Here is a 19,526-nt window from a genome sequence, read left to right on the forward strand (position 1 = left end):
ATTCCCCGCATTTCCCCGAGGGGAAGAATGTGAAAGTGCGAATGCACGAGTTGAATTTGCGCGGTTCGGTAATGTTCGCGAAAGAGAGATCACACACACACACACAACTACAAAGAAAGAAAGATGCATTTATTCACAGACACCTATTTGTGTTGTCGTTGTACTTGATTGCTAGAGCGGATCTCAGCTTTGAAATTTCGTGTCAGTACTCCTTTAAGCGGGTGCATTAGCCCTTCTCACGCCCGATTCCTGGCCAATCCCCCACGTGGGTATGTGCCATGTCAGCAGGAACAACAACAAGAATGAGCCATGGGGACGCGGCCAGGCAGCGCGCGCCCATCTCCCCCCGTTGCTAGGGAAGACGAGGAGCGCGCGCACCCGCAGCTGTTGCTATGCGGACTACGGCGGCGGACGATTCAAGCTCGCTTAAGAAGTGCATTCGCACTTAAAAAAAATGAGGGCTGTGAGAGCGCGTGCGCCAATCCCCTCACCCTGCCAAAAACAACCAAGAGAAGAAGACAACGGTAAAGTCAAACGAATTTGTAGAATTGAAGAGCATCGCCCTGCATCATTTATTAGGCGCACTAAACAGAAAAATCGATGTCCGCTCTTGGCAACAAGGTACTGCCTTGGTCGAACAAGTGCAAAATCAATAAGGCAGTCCCAGAGACAGTGTACGAACGCTGAACGGCGAGGAGAAAGAAATTCCCCAAAGCAGACATAGCGAGAAGTGCTGGCAAGTGTGAAATAAAATGCGTTCATAGAAAAAAAAAAACGAGAAGCCGAACAGGCTTGTTTCACAAAGGGGTTTCTGAGAAGAAATAATACGGAAGAAAAATAGAATACGGGCTGCTTCCTTGTATCGCTGGATGTTGAGGTGGCTAATAGCTTGGTCGTACGCAGGACAATGCTACTAGGCTAGGGCTCGGAAAAAAAAAAACAGGGCCGGGAATCGCTGCTTCGAGCGCGAGATTCACCGGCTTGTGGATGCTGTTATCGAATTGACGGAGTTCGATGCTGGATGCTGGAATGAAGGATAGATTGAATTAACTTTCGAATTAACGAGCTTTTGCTGTATACTACAGGCGGGATCTTTAACGTGGTCTTCTACTTCTACGCCGATAAAATTTAGCCGAAGCAGGAACAACGCATTCAGCAAGCGATGCGACCGCGCGCACTACTAGAGCAAGAAATATCGTGCCAGGTGTCAATTCTGCTCTCGAGCATCTTTCTTTATGGAGCAGCAGCCGCTTCGAGAGCAAAGCCAAAGCCCATTTGCCAACTTTGGTTGAAAATCAAGTGGGTGTCACTAAAGTACATAAAATGGAATGCCAGAGTCTGTTTGAAGACTACAGTAGACGGAAATTGCGAGCAACAGGAAGTTATCTGTCAAGGCAAATGAGACGGGCTTACAGGGGGGGCCGGCCATCCAACTTGGAAAAATCGACTTCCTATTCCCGTTTCCGGGCTGCGGCAATTGAGCTCCACGAAAAGAGAAATCTCCTTTCCACGTTATCCCGGCGGCCCCGAAAGCACTCAGTCGGGACAAAGCAGTTTGAACAGTGGCTCGCGCATGACTAAATGATTGCACCGGACGCGTCGCTTCAACATCCCGCAGATGAAAGCCGAAGTCTCTGCTGGCTGGCGACCAGGGGAAGCGCCGGCGGTGGGTGAGAATGGGGGAAGCGGAGGAGGAGAATCTACGTCGTCCGTTGCCGCCACTAACTGAAGCAGTTAGCTGAAAGAGCTGGGTTGTGATGTCTTGTGAGAGTTATTTATTTAGAATGCACAGATATGAATTTCCCGAGAAGCGCAGCTAAGCAGAGTCAAGTATGACAGCAGCTCTCACGGGGATCCACTAATCGCTCGCAAAAGGACCCCGCTGCGTCAGCCGAACGCCCTCTCCACCTTTGGCTTTCTGCGCCCCCTTCTCTTCGCTTGCGAAATTATCTTCGACGCGACGGCGGCGAATGGTGCGCAGTTCAAATCAAGTTCCTGGAACTCGTCTCGACAAAAGCGAAAAGTTTCTTTCAGAGAAGTACGAGAAAGGGACAATATCTGAGCGGGAATCTCCAGAAGTTCATCTACGTGGTAATAGAGTGGACGTTGACAAAACTATTCGTGCATTCAGTAGTAAAATACTGTCGGGAAGCTCTAGCGGCGAAACGACTTAACGATACGCTCCTGGTTAACGCTTTGAAACGAAATGCATAGCCAAGAAAGTTCAGAAACCAGCACCAGCAAAGACGAAAAAAGAGTTCATATTGATGATTGATAGTTTGCCGCAGAGGGTGCATTTCAGCAGGTACACGACGTTGGCGGAGTCACAGCTAAAGTTCCCTTTTACATTAACATAATAGTTTGAAACCGCTCTGGCACCGCGCTGCGTGGTGGTCATTTGTGGGCATACCTTACACAGTGGTTTGTTGCAGGGCATGCAGCCAGTAGTCTGGTGAGAACGTGAGGACGTGGTGAGAACGTGAGAACGTCGCCCAAATTTTAGCCCCAACTCTAAACAACGCGTGGCGGCTTGGGATTTATTATTTTTAGGCGTTCACTTTGAACAAAGATATTGTGATGTTTATTTAGTATGGATACAACTTTCGGGGCCGAGGCCGAATGGGTCATGACGAGGTTCCTTTGTGGATTGTGTTTTGGAGCTTTTTTTACGAAGAATTTCGGTGTGGTTCAACTGATAAGCTGGCGCAATTGCGTCGTCGATCAGGTTTTCTGGGTATATTTGATTCAAGAGCACGGCTTTAAGGTCTCTTCAATTAGAATCGAAAGACGCTTCGCTTGTGCAGATTAGCCTAGAACGTTGATATTGGCTATAAGGTATTGCGGTCTTGCAGCGCCTGACAAGGCTGCTCTGGAAGTGCAAATACTGGCGCCTTGCCGTAGGATTCCTACAGAGATTAGTCTGAAGCCTGCCATAAGAAACTCACTGTAACATCCAGAAAATTTATGCTGTGAGAGGCCACGTTTGTATTCTATGGGTTCTATAGGGAAAGTGACAATAGTGGGATCCGTGCCTTCTACAAGTGGTAAGACCCATTGTGCACAGGGGCGTCGACGGACGAATTCCCAGGCTACGAGATGAAAACATGCAGCCGAAAGTGACGGAAGAGAAAATGCATGACCCTATGTCGATGATAAAAATTCCTTTCTAACCTTCGCTCAGTGCCTTTTTGGTCATTACGGGCAAGACGGGAACGTGCGAAACAGGGAGACAAGGCCAGATATAATGCTAAATAGCATTAGATGTCGCGGCCTCCCATTTGTCACCGTTCGCATATTTAAAGAATGATTTCACTCTGCTTGAACGTAGCTGAGTGACCATTCAACTCGTGATCCCACGCCTTATCTGACATTTTTAACCTCCCACTAAAATCTCGAGTCCGCTCCAGTACGAGAGCACAGAGGCTGTCATGCGTGTTTGCTCCAACAGCTTGATCTTTCACGAGCCACGCTTTCTTTTTCTGCTCTCCATAGCCTCGAGATGAATTTGCCTGCTTCGATGTCTCGTGCCAATTTCCGCAGGGGTGTCTGCTTTGAAATTCAATGCCGGCTCGGCCCACTTTAAAATCTTCCTGCGGGGCGCGTTCACGACTTGTCGCCGGCTCGATTTCGCCCACTTTACGGATGGCGGCGGTGGCTAGGAAAGGAACCCCAAGACTGAAGCGATGAAAAAATAAACAGGACGAGTGATGCGAGGATTTCTAGTGGCTTGTGATTGACGTACGGCATATATCAAAGTCAATATAATTCATTTTCGGTGAGTCGCGTCCGGAGAATGTTTCGCTGCTGGCTTAACTTTGAAGCTCGTCTGCTGAAACAACCACGTCAACTTTATACATCAGCAACTTCTTAAAGCCCCACAAAATATCCGGTTATAGTTGCTTGTAAAAAAACTTAGAATAACAAATAAGGACAAGTTTTTACCATACAAAATAATATTATGCATTTGCATATTGTTGGGCGCGAAGCGACGTCCCGCCTGTCAGCATACCCGCATTTTGCCAGTTTCGAGGCTTTCCGAGTAGGTAAATAGCCATAAAGAAAAAAACGCCCAGCACACAGGCAGACGTTTTCTGATATCAATATTTCACGCTCATTTTCCGTAGCGTTGGCGGCGTAGGTTCGTCGTGATGGAATCTTTTTGCTGAATTCTGAAGTGCATCTTGGGTTCAAGAGGGCAATGGGGCTTGCCTGGCCGCTGGAAGGAAACCGGGAGACAGCAGCGTAAGTGGTGGCGGGAAAATAAGAGAGAGAGAGAGAGAGAGAGAGAGAGAGAGAGAGAGAGAGAGAGAGAGAGAGAGAGAGAGAGGGGGGGGGGGTTAATAATGTTTAGTAAACCAACAAAGCGAAGTGTTAGATCACCGACGATCCTGGCGATGTTTAGGAAGGTTGAGGCCGGCACCTAAGATGAGAAATGGGCGACGACAAAGCCTCGGGGAGAAAGCATCTATACTCGTGTCGTAGATTGATTGGGAGTGAACACCGACATCGCAGCTGGCTTATCAACCTCCATTGGATATAGGGAAATAACAATTGGGGTCAGTAAAAAACAACAAAAACACCAGAGAACGACCGGACACTCAGCTGTATGCTGGGGAACCCTCTGAAAGGATAGGTCTGCAGTATAGTTTTGTATCCTTCAGCTAATGAGAGAGATGCAAAAACGAACGCTTCACTTCCGCATCGCGAGAGAAGGGATTCAAGCACCAGTGTATCAAAACAGGGGCACGTGCCTCGTTAACTCTCATCCACGCTTGATTCGCGACGAACAGTTTCACAGGAGCTAACCTGCGCATTTTGAATTCAAAAGTTTTCTATGTTTGCGCGTTAGAAAACTGTTTTGAAGCTGTTCAACGGGAAGATGATTAGTACTGTACTGGAGACTTGGAATCAAATCATTCCCTGCACACTAAGAAAAAAAGGAGTCCCTGTGACCCTCTTTGGGGGGTATTTACTTGCCACAGATTTGACTCTTCATCGACCCCTTTCGCAGAGTCACGGTACTCTTATTGAAAGGGGGTCACACGGACCCCGTCGCAGTAGTCACAGTAGAATATGGGTGACTACCTCCTTAGAGTCAGCACTGACTGCCACGAAAGAAAAAAGAGAGTCACGGGACCCCTGCCTGATGATCATCGCGACCCTGTAACAAGAGTTTTGAGGACGCCCCCTTTTAAAGAGTCCCGTGATGCTTATGGCGACAGAGTCGTGGAAGTGTATGGGTGACCTTCCCAGAGATGGTCAGTAATACTGCTGGTGGAATCATTGCAGTATACGTGCAAGTGCAATTTTAGCCCACATGCATGCAGCTTCATGAGCAGTTTCATACAAGTATAGCAAAACAAACCAAAAGTATTTGAAAATATTTTATTAAAGACGAAAGTGATACACATTTGAATGAAAAGCCAGCTTAGGGTATCACAGCTGTTTTAAACCACAAAATAACCAGCAAATAGCGTAAAAATACAGATACACTAAGCATGTTTTACTGCTTGCTATGGCTTGTTACAACGCAGGTTTGCTAGACTAACAGGCATGATATTAAATCACAAAAACAAGTTTTGTGTTAACCAGCTTTGCATACCTGCTGGCGCAAGGTTAAACTGGTGTGGAAATAAATTGCAATAATTTTTAAAGGCTTCTTTCCTTGTTGCTGTTTTTCTAAGGCAGACTTCTTACACAAGTCCATGAAGTCAATCCAGAAATCTTCACAAGCCGTGCACAAGCGTTGCAAGGTGTCCTCGGGTCCTGGCGTCTCGGACCAGGCCTTGTCTCGGACCTGCCAGAAATATCAATGAAAAGAAATTGAACGATAAGACAAAAGCAAAATGAAATTGTAGCCAGCACAGTAAAATCATCAACAACAGGCTAACTGCCCAGTGCCTGACAAAAGAGAGGGCGAGGAGCACACCTCTTGCCATTACATTTCCTTGCTTCACCATTTGGCTTTTGTTATGAAATGTTTTGTATGAGGGAACATATGTATAATGTATGAAGTCACATATGGACACCCCAGAAATGCAAAGGCTTCAAAAATTATTGCATCCATAAAGAGGATCTGAAAGCTCCAGGGAGGGAGACTAAGAATTTATGAGTGCAAAAGGCTGCTACTCCCCCCTTTTGATGGTATGAAAATATCTATGTAAAGCTTAAAGGCAGCACGAGTAACAAAGCAGTAAGTGAACTGAGACACCTGCTGCAAAACACTGGAGGGGTACAAAGTCTAACTCAAACTGTTCAGTAAAAAGCATGAGGCAAGTTGGTACATAGTTCTTAAAAAGTCGAGTCCATAGCACATGACAAAGAAGATGATAGGACAAGCACTTGCTTGCAACTAAGTTTATTGAGTGCATCGTCTAAAATGACACCCTTTAATAGTGGGCCGCACAATGGTAACAAAGGAATCATAGTGAAGTTTCTAAATATTCAAGCTCATTGCAATACAGGTTCACTGTGCTCCTGTTTTTTATGTAATAAACATCTAAAAGCTCTTAAATCAGTGCTTTAGCTTCTTTGCAGAAGTCAAACTTGGCCCAAGAAAGGCTTGTACTTGCATGATTCGCAATGAGTGGGTACATGCAAAACGCCAAGGGACAAATTGGATACATCGACTTTCCAGATGGGAACGACACATCATAGATTCCCCCCATTCCCTGGGCAAAAACCGCTGGGTGTGCTGCTTGTTGCGCTTTTCTTTTGCTTTTAGGCTTGATAGCAATTTGCCTGAACCTTCTATCTACGCTTCACTGATTAACTTTGACGCTTTTTAATGTTATTCAATACGCTGACTATATTTTCTACTCTGCATGCAATGCCTGCACCCCGTTTCGTTTTTTCCTTCAACAGTTTTTAGCTTAAGTGAAAGCATGAAGCACTAAATAATGCTTACAGTTGTAGTTATCTAGATCACACTTATTACTGATGGAAAAGAAACCTAAGTTGTCAGTACAAAGGGCACCACTGCCTTGTTACGTGCCTCGGTTTCTTCATGTTTTTAGTGGCCACAAGAAAAAATTTTAAACCACTTGTCTATTTGAATTATTGTCAACGCGTTTAGTTTCTGTACCCTGATTTTTTAACTTCTCATATAATTAAATTTGGCACAAAACTTGTTCCAAAGTTTCTAATTCCCTGGATGGGCTTTTCTGCACGAGTTGTGAGCGATGCAGTAAAGCTGACACTACAGCCTTGATGGGACATGCCACAATAATTAGTTTCCCTATCCCAATTTATTGACTTTGGATGTCCAATTTTTTGTTCTCGAACTTCTCATGCACTAGAGGGGCTTCTCTGCACAAATTCAGAGTCATGCAGTAAAGCTGACACCAGCGTTGATTTCAACTCATTTGTTACCGCAGAAAATTGACCAGTTTTTAGGGCTCTAAGAAAACATTTCTTTTTGCTAAATGTGCTGTTTAGGCACATAGTGCAGTGGCAAAAATGCGGATGATTCAACGCCCTTGCTAGCACCAGTTGTGTAATGTTTGCATAAACAATGATCGCAAAAAAAAAAAAGAAAAACCCAAATCAAAATTTTGTCACCGTAAAGAAAAATGAAAAAAAAAGAAGTTGTGTATAACAAACCACTAATAGTGGAAAAAATTTAGAATACGCATTTTGAAGGTTTACATTAAAAAATCCTGTCCAAGAAAAAATTCACTAGTGAAAATTAATTTGTCCCCGTGGTCCCCACGTGGTGCTTGCACGCATGGTGCCCGCGTCTCGTGGTGAAGCCGAACATTCATTCCAAAATACACAATTTTGGATGGTTCTCTGAAATGGTTTGATATTATTAGGGGCCCAACTTAGTCCCCACGTGATGTAAAAACATCTTATTAAGGACTACAGCAAGCACCAGATTCACGGCAAGCAAGAGATGCCAAAAAATCCACTTGGAATTTAAAACCAATCTCAGTGGTGCATTTTTGTTGACATTCTGATCATCACTTATCTACCAGAACTTCCACTTGCGGTTTATTGTCATCTTCTGACTCGCTATGGTAGCCCTGCTTGCAGGAATAACTTGCGATGCACCAGAATTGTGCCCAGCAAGCTTTCGCACGGCGAAAAGAGTGCTGCCTAACATTTTCAAAAAGGCACCATATCAAACCTTTTGGAGACTGCCAGAATAGACAGTCGCAGTAAGAAGCAACACTAGACCTCCAAAAATAGCCTCGTACTAACAAAACTGGCCAGTGAACAGCTGGCAGTGTTCAAGGCTGATTGGAAATCTCTACTTGTCTGAGCTGATATCCGATGACTTGGTGTTATTTTTTTAGTTTCAGCTGGAGCTGTTATCGCAAAAGTAGGGCATGAGTGAAGCGATATCACAAAAGGCGTTCTTTTTTCGAGGAATAGTAGAGGGCGACGGGGGTGCTATGGCAAATCGGCTTGAAGTTGGGTAACTGCGTAGTAGCACGAAATATTAGGTTTGCAACACACAAACAGAATGAAAACTGCTCGATTCGCGGCCACGGCGGCCGCTTTTCTGATGGAGGCGAAAAGCAAAAACGCCCGTGTGTACGAGATTTCGGCGCACGTTAAAGATCCCCAAGGTGGTCAAAATTAATCCGGAGCCCTCCACTACGGCGCGCCTCATCGCCTGCGTTGCGTCGGCGCGTTAAACCCTACAATCAATCAATCAGGCGCGTTAAACCCTACAATCAATCAATCAGAATGAAAACTGCTGGAAAGTGGCTCAAAATGCCAGGTCTACTTGATACACATGCGGGGAACCTTCAGAAATAAGCTTTCACAAAATAAAACGACCCTTTCTTTGAACCAAAGCTCAGTAGTGGAAAGCTGGTGTCATTTCCAGGTAATTATCATCTGTCACTGCCATCGGATTGCAAAACTGGCAAAATGATTTGGTATTTGGCTTGCTGGAAGACTTTTGGTCAAGAAAATTCCACGGTAATGCAGCATGACCACGAGTCGCATGCTTTTTTATCAAGCGCAGCAGCAACGCTCCCTTCTGAGAAAACATACACACCTCACCTTGCAAAAAACTGCCGAAAATCTCAAGGTTGCCTAAACGTGTAGTGTCTAGACTAACCACCGTGGTACATGAGAAACAACTACAACATCACAAAATCGGCAATATAAAGCACCGATCACCGATCATCAATGCTGTATATTCCTGATATCCATGTTGTCATTTCTCTTGCAACTAACGCATCCCACTGGTTAGTCTAGGCACTGCAGTTTTAGAATCAGTTCTAATTTTCCTGCTCTGGCTACACTGAAATTTCTGACGGTGTTTTTGAGGGTTGAGCAGCATGTGTTGTTTCGATAGGTGCCATGGCTGCTGCGCTGTACAAAAAAGGATGTCACTTGTGGTTACGCAGCATTACCATTAGATTTTTTGATAAAATGGCTCACAGAAGTCAAGTATCAAATGATGTCGTCAGCTTTGCAATCCGACTGCGTTTAAAGGTGAGAACTACCAGAAAATGACACCAGGTATGCACTAGTGAGCTTTGGTTTAGAGGACGGGTAGCTTTTTTTCAGTCAAAGTATTCGTGGATGTCTCCGCATGTCTGACAAGTGCACTTAGCCTTTTCAGCCCTTTTCCTGTCATTTGTTTCATTTCTGCATTGCGCAATTTATATTTGGCACTACTAGACAGAGAACTTCAACCCGATTTGCCTTAATGCCTTCGTTGCCCACTACTTTCCTCAAAAAAAAGCATGCCGTTTGTGATTTCACTTCACCCATGCCTTACTTGTGCAATAAGAGTTCCAGTTGAAAGTCAATTGATAACCTCAAGTCATCGGACATCAGTTAAGACAAGGAGAGAGCTTAAAATTGGCTTCAGTTTTGATTCTGTACGAGGATATTTTCGGAGGTCTAGAGTTGCTCCTCAGTAGAACTACATATTCTGACAGTCTGCCACAAGTTTGGTATTGTTTGTTTTCTAAAATGTTAGGTGGAGGTGCAATGCAGGAGGCTCATAGAGCTGAACGCCTTTTTCATTTGTCACGCAACAGTTACTCGGGGATAGCTAGCTGGGCACTGCTCCAGTGCATCGCACCTCATTCCTGAAAGCAGGGTTAGAAAAGTGAGCCAGAAGATTATAACAACCAGCAAGTGAAAGCTTCAACAGGTGCATGATAGTAAACTGACAGTGAACGAGTTTTGTTTTCAGCCCCAAGCAGTTTTTGTCCTATCCCGAATTTTTACCTTACCATTAATGCGATGTCAACCATTGACAAGATGTTTCTACATCATGTGGGGACAAATAGTGCCTCTAATAATGCCAATCCACCCGATTTTTTTCAGTAAACTATCCGAAATTGCATATTTTGAAACAGAGGCAGGGCTTCACTGCAGAACGAGGGCACCACACATGGTAACATGTTTTTCATATCTGACAAATTGTACTGGACAACTAAACTTTTTTCCAAGATGTGTTTTTTATGTTTGGCAAAAATTATACTCCAAACTTTTTAAACTATTTGCGAACTGATATACACAACTTATCCATATTTGCAACGTTTGGCCAAAAACTGATTTTGTTAATTTGCGAATCTGCTCTTGTTGGAAAGGGCATCGAATAATCTGCATTTTGAGCTGATGCAGAATGTGCCTAATCAATATGTTTACACAAAAATGTTTTGTTAGACCCCAAAAATTGGTAGACTTTCTGCGATAAAAAGAAAGTTACCGCCCTGTCTGCGTGCCATATTCCAAAGTCTATTCTTAGCAGATATCAGCGTCAACGCCAGAAGTACTGTACTTAGCGAGCATCGCAATGCATACGGCAGCTTCTGGATTTTCGGGCCGTCTCGAGCGTTTTGATGTTCGGGACAGGTTTTAGTAGTAGGAAGCATCGCTTCATTCACAGAAAAAGAATTACCTTTAAACTCTAGCTTTAATCAGCTGTCATGAGACAAATTCAACCAAGCTATTTTTCTTAGAAAACTGTTACTAAAGACAACTGTTTTTCTAGTGGCTCATTTTATTCATGACTATGTTGGCTGAAGTTGTTGAAATTGCAACTGTGTGAGAGCTTTTTATGAGTTGAATATGGGAGCTTTAACCTAATTGCTTGTAGTATTAGCATGACTAGGCCGATCTGGAAGACCATTTCGTGAGAAACGAGCGTTATCACTGCCAAAATAGCTGAAAAATACAAAACCCACCCACACATCAAGATATTCATTGATGCCAGGGTCCCTATGGGAAATTTAGGAGGTGTGTCACGGTGTCACAGTGGTGGCGTGGTTATCAGACCAGGTAGTTGTTTTGAAGGTTGGTAGCTAGTAGCTCACAATATGCCTTTTTTTGTCTGCTTCTTCGGGTTTTTTTTTTTAAGATTATTCGGAGCGAGATTATAGAGAAATCGATAGATGATTTTTGAAGACTGGGAACGATTCCAAGAAATTTAAGCAATTTCGCTGACACAACCGTTTTTCTAAAAATTCTAAAACCACACAAAGAAGCAACACTCAGTTTTTCCAAAGCTCCTGCGAAGTGATTTCATTAAAAGTAATTACTGCTGTACTTACCAGTGCTTCTCTGAAGGCTTCGACACCACTTTCATTCAGCAAAACAGGCCGCAGGACAGTGTATCCACCCCTCTTGCATCTAATGATAAAAAAAAATACATATCACTGACATGGAAATTAATAAGATGTGGGGGACCAACAAAATAGTATAGAGGAGGCCATAAGGAAAAATATCCACAGGGCTCCAGCTTAACAAATGCAATGTGGTAATTGCTACGTTCCTCATATTTTCACGGTGTATTAACAATTGCTTTATTATCAGGGTCTCTACTTCCGCACTACTTTCATTTAGCAGTATTAGAAGTGGAACTGGATTACAAGTTTGTGAAAAACGCGGAATTGCTGTAAACACACAGATGACAACGTCAGCACTGTTTCTGCAGCAAGCAAGCAATAACACATGCAGTAAAGGGTCCATAAAGACTGAATACAGCTTTGTTTAGTTTGAAAGAACTAGCTTTTCAGTACTCACTCGGCTCCCTTCCAAGCCGGAAATACATTAGTCAGAAATACGCAAGCAACACAGAATATTTTCAAATTTCTCACTGAGGCTTTGGCATGAGAGACGCAATATGGGCTAGCACTAAAAAATGTCGACAGACAAGAGTCTTCTGCCGGCCCTGCTACATTAGAGTGGCGCTTCTCCACCACGTCTTCTTAGGTGTTTTCCTAGCATTTTCTGGGCATGTGTTCGCTTCTAAACTTCACTTCACATCAGACTACTGCCCTGGTCAATGAAGGGAGGAAAACTGCTTCTTCCTGTGTTGTGGCCCACAAAAATGATTAAACATATCAGATGTGCAATATACATAGCAAAAGTTGCCGCAAGTGAAGACAGAAGCCGCACCGCACATAGTGAACTCCGTCTGGAACAACTTCTATCTAGCCTGATAATTTTACTTAGATTTTGTTTCGACGGTAGGCCATATTTGGCCCCTCGCACCAATTTGAGCCCTCCGGGAAGGCGTTGTTGCACTGTTCCCTTCAAGTTTCCATTCTTCTATTGCTCCCTTTGTCAATTTCTGCTCTTAAGGCTGACCAGCCCTCCTTTTCTTCTGTCCCCTATTTTACCCTCTCCCAGTCTCCTTTGCCTTTGTGCTATCGAGAATAACTGGTTTGCATGTTTTCATTTATGTTGGTTACATTGCTCACAAAACCGGAGGGTGGAAAAAAAACTTTTCCGAACTAGTGTTTGCCGTGCTCGGCATTATTTTAGTGTAATACTGGCTTGAGGAAGCTTTGTCCACTGATCAAATCTGTCTGAATATTCAAATCCTGGTTAGGGTTTCTACAGCTGTTGTATGAAGGTTTCGACGTATTCATAGTATTTCAGGATTTCTTCACCTGCTTTTCTCAACGGAATTGGCGGTGGCCAATTTTTGGGCCAGAACGTTTCGCGTGGAATGACCCATTAGTATTATGAAGCTTTGGTTTTTTTATGTGAAGCCTTTGGTGCGCAAACAAAAAGCACAAAACTGACACAACCTCTCTGGGAATAAAAAAGAAGTGACACCAAGGTTCAATTTTTAACAATTTTCACAGCATTTTAACATCCAAAGATGCCTTCGTGCAATAACAGTAGCTAACCGTTATTTGGAATTAATTTGAAATCAACAATATTTATGCGATCTCTAGGAGAGCAAATGGTGGTTACGAGCTGAACTGAAAGAACTAAGATAGAGACAAGTGTAATACAAACCTCCAAAAAGGCAAAGTACCCCGTGAGCATGGACATCCACAGGACTTGAGGATTAAGAGCAGCCATACCTGATAGAGCCAAAGGTGAAGGCAAAAAGTAAGGGCAGGAGCAGTTGCAACAAATGACAATTTTACACAGACGTCAACCGCACAAGCAATTCGAAGTCTTAAGGGCGTCCAAAGCAGGCACAAGCAAATTTTATATCCCCTGAAACCTACTACAAACCCGCATAACCTCACACAGCCATGTCGATGAAAATCTGCAGCCCTGCAAGATTTTACCTGCTGTTATGACATGTTTCAAATGCTGGGTCTTTCCATGCCAAACAGCCAAGTGTGTGGTGCTTGACACTCTAACCTTTCGGGAAAAATTAATTGTTGATGCGAAGATTCTCTTGGCCTTGCAGGAGTGTGACACGTTCACACGGAACTCGGGAGAAAGGGAACAGAATGAGTTACAATGGCGAACGGTGAAAGGGAAACTTAGCACCAAACAAGGACACAAGGGTCAACGTGCAGCCCCCGAAATCTAGTTCAAGCGAAGAGAAAAACGGAAATGCTCTCACCAACACAAGAAGCCCCATTCAGCGATGTGTGCCGCGGGTCATCGTTGGTCCAGGTTGCAGCAGAGCATTGGCCCCCGAATGCATGTACTGCTCGGACAAAGCAGCACAGGCAGCACCACGCCCTGCGTGGCAGGTGTGGTGATCCATCCTGGGCCGTGGCCACCAACTGCGGCCAGGTGTAGAACCGAGCCCGGTTGTCTGCAAGCCAACTCGCTCGTCTGGAACCTCTGGTACACAGAATCCGCAGGCCCATCTCCAGTCCTGGTTAGCTCACCAGCTTCAGAGTCCTCTGGTTCCGCGATCGGCCTCCACCCGAACCTTGTTCCTTGCTTGAGCACCTCCTCCTTAATTAATGTAGACAAGCTGATGTGTTTATGGCTCTGAAATACAGTACATACAAAATATAACGAGAGGGAAGATGAAGACTCGGTTGCTGGCTAGTTGAAAGACTGCGCAAAAGATGAGGGTGACAGGAAGAGCGCTGAAGCATGTCTACTTGTGCAACACTGGTCTGCACGCTGGAGTAATGCCCAAGTGACAACATGTCTGGCAGACAATAATGATGCAAACAGGCGACTCACTAAATACAGAAAGTACACTCTGAGTGTGTGATCAGGACATGTAATATTTTGCACAGCTTTATGTCGGGCTAATTGGTGTAAGCTTTTGAAGGAAAATTGCTCTTGTTACGATCACAGAGACGGGCACAAGAAAAACGTCTGCTTTCACGAGAAGATGGCGCCGTCTACTCGTGAAATTGTACGTAGTTTTCTTGTGTCCGTCTATGTGATCATAAAAAGCACAACCTACCTTCAAAAGAATATTTAGCATGCTCCAGGCTTCTTTTGATGCCTATATTAAAGGATTCATTTTGCATTGGGGCCTATTTTCTTTACCTGCAAATATCGCGCGAACGTGACAATACATGCCAATATGTCATTCATAATGGCTTTTCCCCATAAAAAGGACACTAAACGGTCCCAACAAGTTTGCCTATATGGGCAGACCAGTGTTAAAAATGACGCTGCACCAAAGGCATTTCACGAAACGTCAAAGAAGAAAACTACAGAATAAAAAGGGAACACTTGACACACTTTTGAATAGCCTGTCATTGCAAACTAGCGCCGTGTATTACAGAATTGTACCGCTCCGCCCAACAGTCAAGTGGTTTTCTGCGACCGACGGTGCAAAAAGCAGCCGTTTGACAGCGAACACAACAGTAGAGCTAGAGACAAGCTTGACGTGGGCTAATGGACGAGGGCAAAAGGAGGGTGTGCTGAAGAATACGGACGGCATGAACAAGTTAGAACAGGCGCCTCGCAGGCGCTGTAAAATACCCCTCCTCCCCACACACACACCCCGAGACTTAATTCCCTGCGAGGCCACATGTCCGCCTTTCACCTCCAATTTCCACGTATCTGAATTCTGTGCCCCTGTGAACTCTACGTGAACTCAAAGACGGGCTTCGTCATTAGCTCGTGAAGCTTGGCAACGTCAGGCGTTGTGGAACTGCCGTACTCGCTCGCTGGCGCGCGGCCCGAACTCTCTCTCCGTGTCCTGCATTTGCATACTATTTTCTCCCCCTTGCACATTGCAAATTCTCATCTGTTTAACTACATTTCCTGCGTCGTCACCTCTTGCCAACTTTTTTTTCCCGACAACGCCGCCAGCACACGGTCAACGCGTACGCTGTAGGGGCGCGTTGGCGAGCGAGTACGGCCACAGAACAGGGAGTACGGCAGTTTCACGACGCATATCGCGGCCCGCAGACCGCGAGCAGCCGCGAGGAAGGGCGGTCGCGGCGGCGGCAGCCGGTCTCGCGAGCGCGATAGCTTAGAACAGTCTCAAATAGGGAGGAGGGGGCGGCGAAGGAGAGATTTCACAATGCTTACGAGGCGCCAGGCAGCAAGCAAACAAGCACAGCATATGCAACTTTTTCGGCATGTGTCCGGAAAGCTAACCGAGACAACTATTTCACTTGGTATTATTAGCAGGGACAGTACTCACGTGAAAAAACACGATGACACAGCCTTTGTTCCGGCTTCGCATTCAACCGTAGCACGCCGTCGACTTGCCGAACTGAAGAACTCTAGTAGACGATTTCAGGCGGTGCGCAATGAATTCCGCACAGCAAATTTCATACCGGTGTCACGCCGTTTCCATCCCGCAGCGGTTTTTATACGCGAATTCGACAAAAATGCGTCAACTCGCCCCGCTGCCTTCGCGCCATTCCTCCATGTTCGCGCCACTCACTGGCTTACTCCACTTGGCTCGCAGTGGATTCTATTGATTCGCGTTGTCTAAAATATTTGCATTTGTATTCTTGTTATTGAGTTTTAAAGCACACGCTAGACAAAAGAAATCTGTTTCTGGCAGGAACTTTTTATATGTGTACGTTTTACGTAATGTACAGAAGTTTTTATAAAACGAACGCAAATCAGTCACGTGACTACTTGGCGGCTTTTTTAAACGCACTAAAAGAGGCGACGCTCGCACACAGGTTCAAATATATAATAATTGTGAGCAACATGCATTAATCATTTAAATAAAAAGATTGTCGCAATATGAAGTAGTTTTTATTGAATAAAAGCAACTACAAGTAAGGATTTGAATGACTAACACTTGAATTCTGCTTTTTGGTCGGGCAGCTTGGTGTAAGTTTACACGACATCTGAACCCAGAGCTCTGTACGCGCGCAAGTGCGATGCCTTACATCGATATGTACTTAATGTACAAAAGTACTAGGGGCACATGAAGCAGTGAACATACTGCTTAATTGGTAAAACGCGAATGAGAATAACATCTGCAGTAAAGTAGGCTTTGTTGCACGACAACGAAGCTTTGCAAGAAAGCAGGCACGCAACATCGTGCATAGAGAGGCTGAATTGTAGAGCAGCAGAATTGTGGCGCAAAAGCTAGTTACGTACACGCCACACGTCCTGATATTCTCCCGCCTATTTTGTAGGGTTCCTGAGAAGGCCATTTAGTTGCGTAGCAATATATATTACGAAGCATAGTTTTATTCGTGTTCTTATTCGCAGAGCGTTATCCGGTGCACAGTTGGCAATGTTTTTAACGTAAAAAATAGACAACCCATTTAAATCATATACAGAAGCAATGTCAATCATACTTTCTGCTTATTTCATCAACATTGAACAGCATTGCAGTAAAGACTTTAATTCGTATATATTAAGTATATTGTATGATTGTTACATGTGGTTTCTATGCAATGTTAAAATATTTGCTAGTCTTTGCGCACTTTAGCATTTCCATTCTCCCATAGTTACCGACAATTGTAAGAACAAAATAATTTGGCTACCACAGGTATGGTATGTATTGTATATGATTGCTTTCTGATACGACATATTCAAAAATATTGTTAAAGTGAACCTCTCTATGCCCACTCATGGCGCTTTTACGGCTGTACGCACTGCAGGAAAGCCAGCTTTATCAAATGGGAGGGCTTACGGTGGTGATGATGATGATAAACTCAGCGCAGGAAAGCCAACTTTAAACAATGGGAGGGCAAATTGTGGTGTCGTTGATAAAACGCGAAGTAGGAAAGCCAACTTTACAAATTTGGAGGGCACATATTGAAAAAGAATAATAAGAAGACGAAGAGGAGCAGGATGAAAAAGGCGAAGCTTTCTCCGATACAAATGAAAAGTCCACACTCCTATCCGCCAAAGTCCAAATCAATGACAACACTGAGCTAACCGAAGCAGCATATTCAAATGACCCAATTACACTCTAAAAATCATAATCACCCCATTAGCTTAGCTCAGCACTTTGCATTGTGGACTTTGCGTTTGTATCGTAGAAAGCTTGGCGTTTCAACCTTGTGTGTTCCATAAACAGCGTTAGATTTTTTATGCTTTACAGTCCTAGAAAATCAAATTTTGTACCGTTTGCGCAGAAGCGGACAAAGTCACGGCACACACACCTGTGTGCCCTTACTTTTCGTGTTTTTGTATCTGCGCCACTAAATCTTGCAATACGGTATCAACAAACCTAAGTATCACTGTGGAAATTCAATCAGTCAATAAATATATGCTAAAAATGCTGTTTACCCGTGACTCCCATTGCAAAGTGCAAGGGTCCCGTGACCCCTCCCTGTTTTAAAGAGGGTCGTGGAGCGTAAAAGAGAGTCTTAGTAGAGTCTAAGGGAGTCATTGCAGCGACGACTCCCTTTGGACTCTCTTTTTTTTTAGAGTGTGCCTGCCCATCTCTACATAGCAACACTTACTTTCACCCTCCGTTGCAGCGTTGCGCGCACCAGCTCCTTGCTGGCTTTGTAATCCCATCCCATGGAGCTTCACAGGATTTCATTGTTACCGCGCGCCGCGCCAGGTATGACGCCTCGGAAGATTGGGACGGCGAACGAGTACCATCGCGGTGTGCTGGGTCTCGCGGCTGGAGGCGTTGCGCACCGCGCTTGGCAGCGTTAGCCTGAATAATTCGGTGGCATGCATAATTCTCGAGTTTCTCTTTTTCTGTCGCTGAGGCAGTGGGTGGCGGCAAACAGGTCGGCTAGTAACGCAAGCGACAAACTGGCTGCCAAAGCGAGCCGTATATCACGCGGCCCTCCGTCTTCTTTTTTATTATGTAGCCGAATGGAATACTATATCCTGGTCGCCCCTCAAATGAAGAACACGGAGACCGGAGCCGGCTTTCATGGTGAAGCATATTCAGGTAGAAGTAAGGACACGTGAATGAAGTAAATTTTAGAATAAACAAGGTAGGTGTGGCGAAAAAATCCCAGCTAAGTGAATCAGATAGAATGCAAATGGTTGTGTGACAACACAGAGTTAGGGAAATGTGATTTTGTGAAACCCGGTCCCGCGATAAGTAAACATGAGCAAGAATTAGGCGCTGCATCAGCTGCGACGGAAAATTCCAGTAAGTCTGAACCAGTTGAGCATAATCCCTCCTGACAGCTTTTATTTGTCGCTTTTCCTTCGTTCAGCTCTGCGACTGGAGGATCAGCAAGAGAATAGTGTGGTTAGTCGGGTTATGGGATACGTCCCTGAGAGCTGCTCGCACGCGGAAAAAAGGGTTCTATGAGGCTCAAATGTTTCTACTCGCAAACTTTCTTGTGCAATCGGAAACTGTGTTGCAACAAAAAGTTAGCAAAAAAAAAGTGAGGGGAGGAGCAATCAGCTCTAATGTTGCTGTCACGTTTATTTGGCACTTTAGCTCATCTCGCATAACTGTTTCAGTTGTAGTGTTCATAGAAGCCACGTAAACGGGAGTTTCGTTATCGACTTGCGGCGCTCATCAAAAAGCCACGCAGTTTGAAACAAACCTTGAATGATTAGAACAACTTAACAAGAAAAACATAATGTTTGTGTAAGGACAGGCAAAAAACACCGAAGGAAACTCACACTAGCGTGTAAGACTTGAAGGTAGCGAAGCTGTACGCAGCAGGAGCGCTTTTCCTGTTTTTCGCCTCACGGCGTTGCTTAAGCCTCGCCGCTGTGTAAGGGACCAAAGATGGATGTTCGTCTTCCTCTGTCGCACACGGTTCTGCGCTGCACGAGGCCTCGTGGCCTTTGTTCGTGACGCGCGCTTATCTCTGAGGCGGCGGCCTCCTTGCCTTCATCCGCCACGTCCCGCGCATGGGTCCCGCGCACGTCTCCTTTCTCTCCTCTGTCTCTCCCCTGCTGACTAACTCTCGCCGTTATCGGGCTGCTGCTCCGTACCGGGTTCTTGTGGAAGGGGGTGTGGCTTGACC

General features: G+C 44.8%; 1 protein-coding gene and 1 long non-coding RNA gene across 5 annotated transcripts in view; one reads left to right on the plus strand and one right to left on the minus strand.

Moving 5' to 3' along the window:
* LOC144178858 (uncharacterized) overlaps window positions 1-19,526 on the plus strand; it is a 723,527-nt gene that overhangs the window by 583,412 nt on the left and 120,589 nt on the right. The gene's annotated exons all lie outside the window — the stretch shown is intronic.
* LOC144178856 (uncharacterized) lies at window positions 5,379-17,737 on the minus strand. Of its 3 annotated transcripts, none has more exons than XM_077706989.1 (6): window positions 15,800-17,737; window positions 14,067-14,136; window positions 13,793-13,990; window positions 13,228-13,295; window positions 11,529-11,607; window positions 5,379-5,797 (listed from the first exon to the last, which is right to left on the minus strand). In XM_077706989.1, exons 1-5 carry the CDS (start codon window positions 15,839-15,841, stop codon window positions 11,560-11,562), a joined length of 426 nt encoding a protein of 141 aa, XP_077563115.1. In that variant the 5' UTR covers window positions 15,842-17,737; the 3' UTR covers window positions 5,379-5,797; window positions 11,529-11,559. The 3 variants fall into 3 exon arrangements, with proteins under 3 accessions (XP_077563115.1, XP_077563114.1, XP_077563116.1); XM_077706988.1 differs by having other exon boundaries at window positions 5,380-5,797; window positions 14,067-14,172; window positions 15,800-17,727; XM_077706990.1 differs by having other exon boundaries at window positions 5,381-5,797; window positions 13,793-13,914; window positions 14,067-14,172; window positions 15,800-16,038.

This window comes from Haemaphysalis longicornis, unplaced genomic scaffold, assembly GCF_048455015.1.
Source record: "Haemaphysalis longicornis isolate Haplotype H1 unplaced genomic scaffold, Haemaphysalis longicornis Haplotype H1 scaffold_4, whole genome shotgun sequence".
Taxonomy (NCBI): domain Eukaryota; kingdom Metazoa; phylum Arthropoda; class Arachnida; order Ixodida; family Ixodidae; genus Haemaphysalis; species Haemaphysalis longicornis.

Coding starts and splice junctions, on each gene's coding strand:
- LOC144178856 (XM_077706988.1), bottom strand. CDS start 15,841: ATGCGAAGCCGGAACAAAGGCTGTGTCATCGTGTTTTTTCAC. Junction 14,173..15,799: donor GTGTCATCGTGTTTTTTCAC/GTGAGTACTGTC, acceptor ACTGTATTTCAG/AGCCATAAACACATCAGCTT. Junction 13,296..13,792: donor GAATGGGGCTTCTTGTGTTG/GTGAGAGCATTT, acceptor TGGCTCTATCAG/GTATGGCTGCTCTTAATCCT.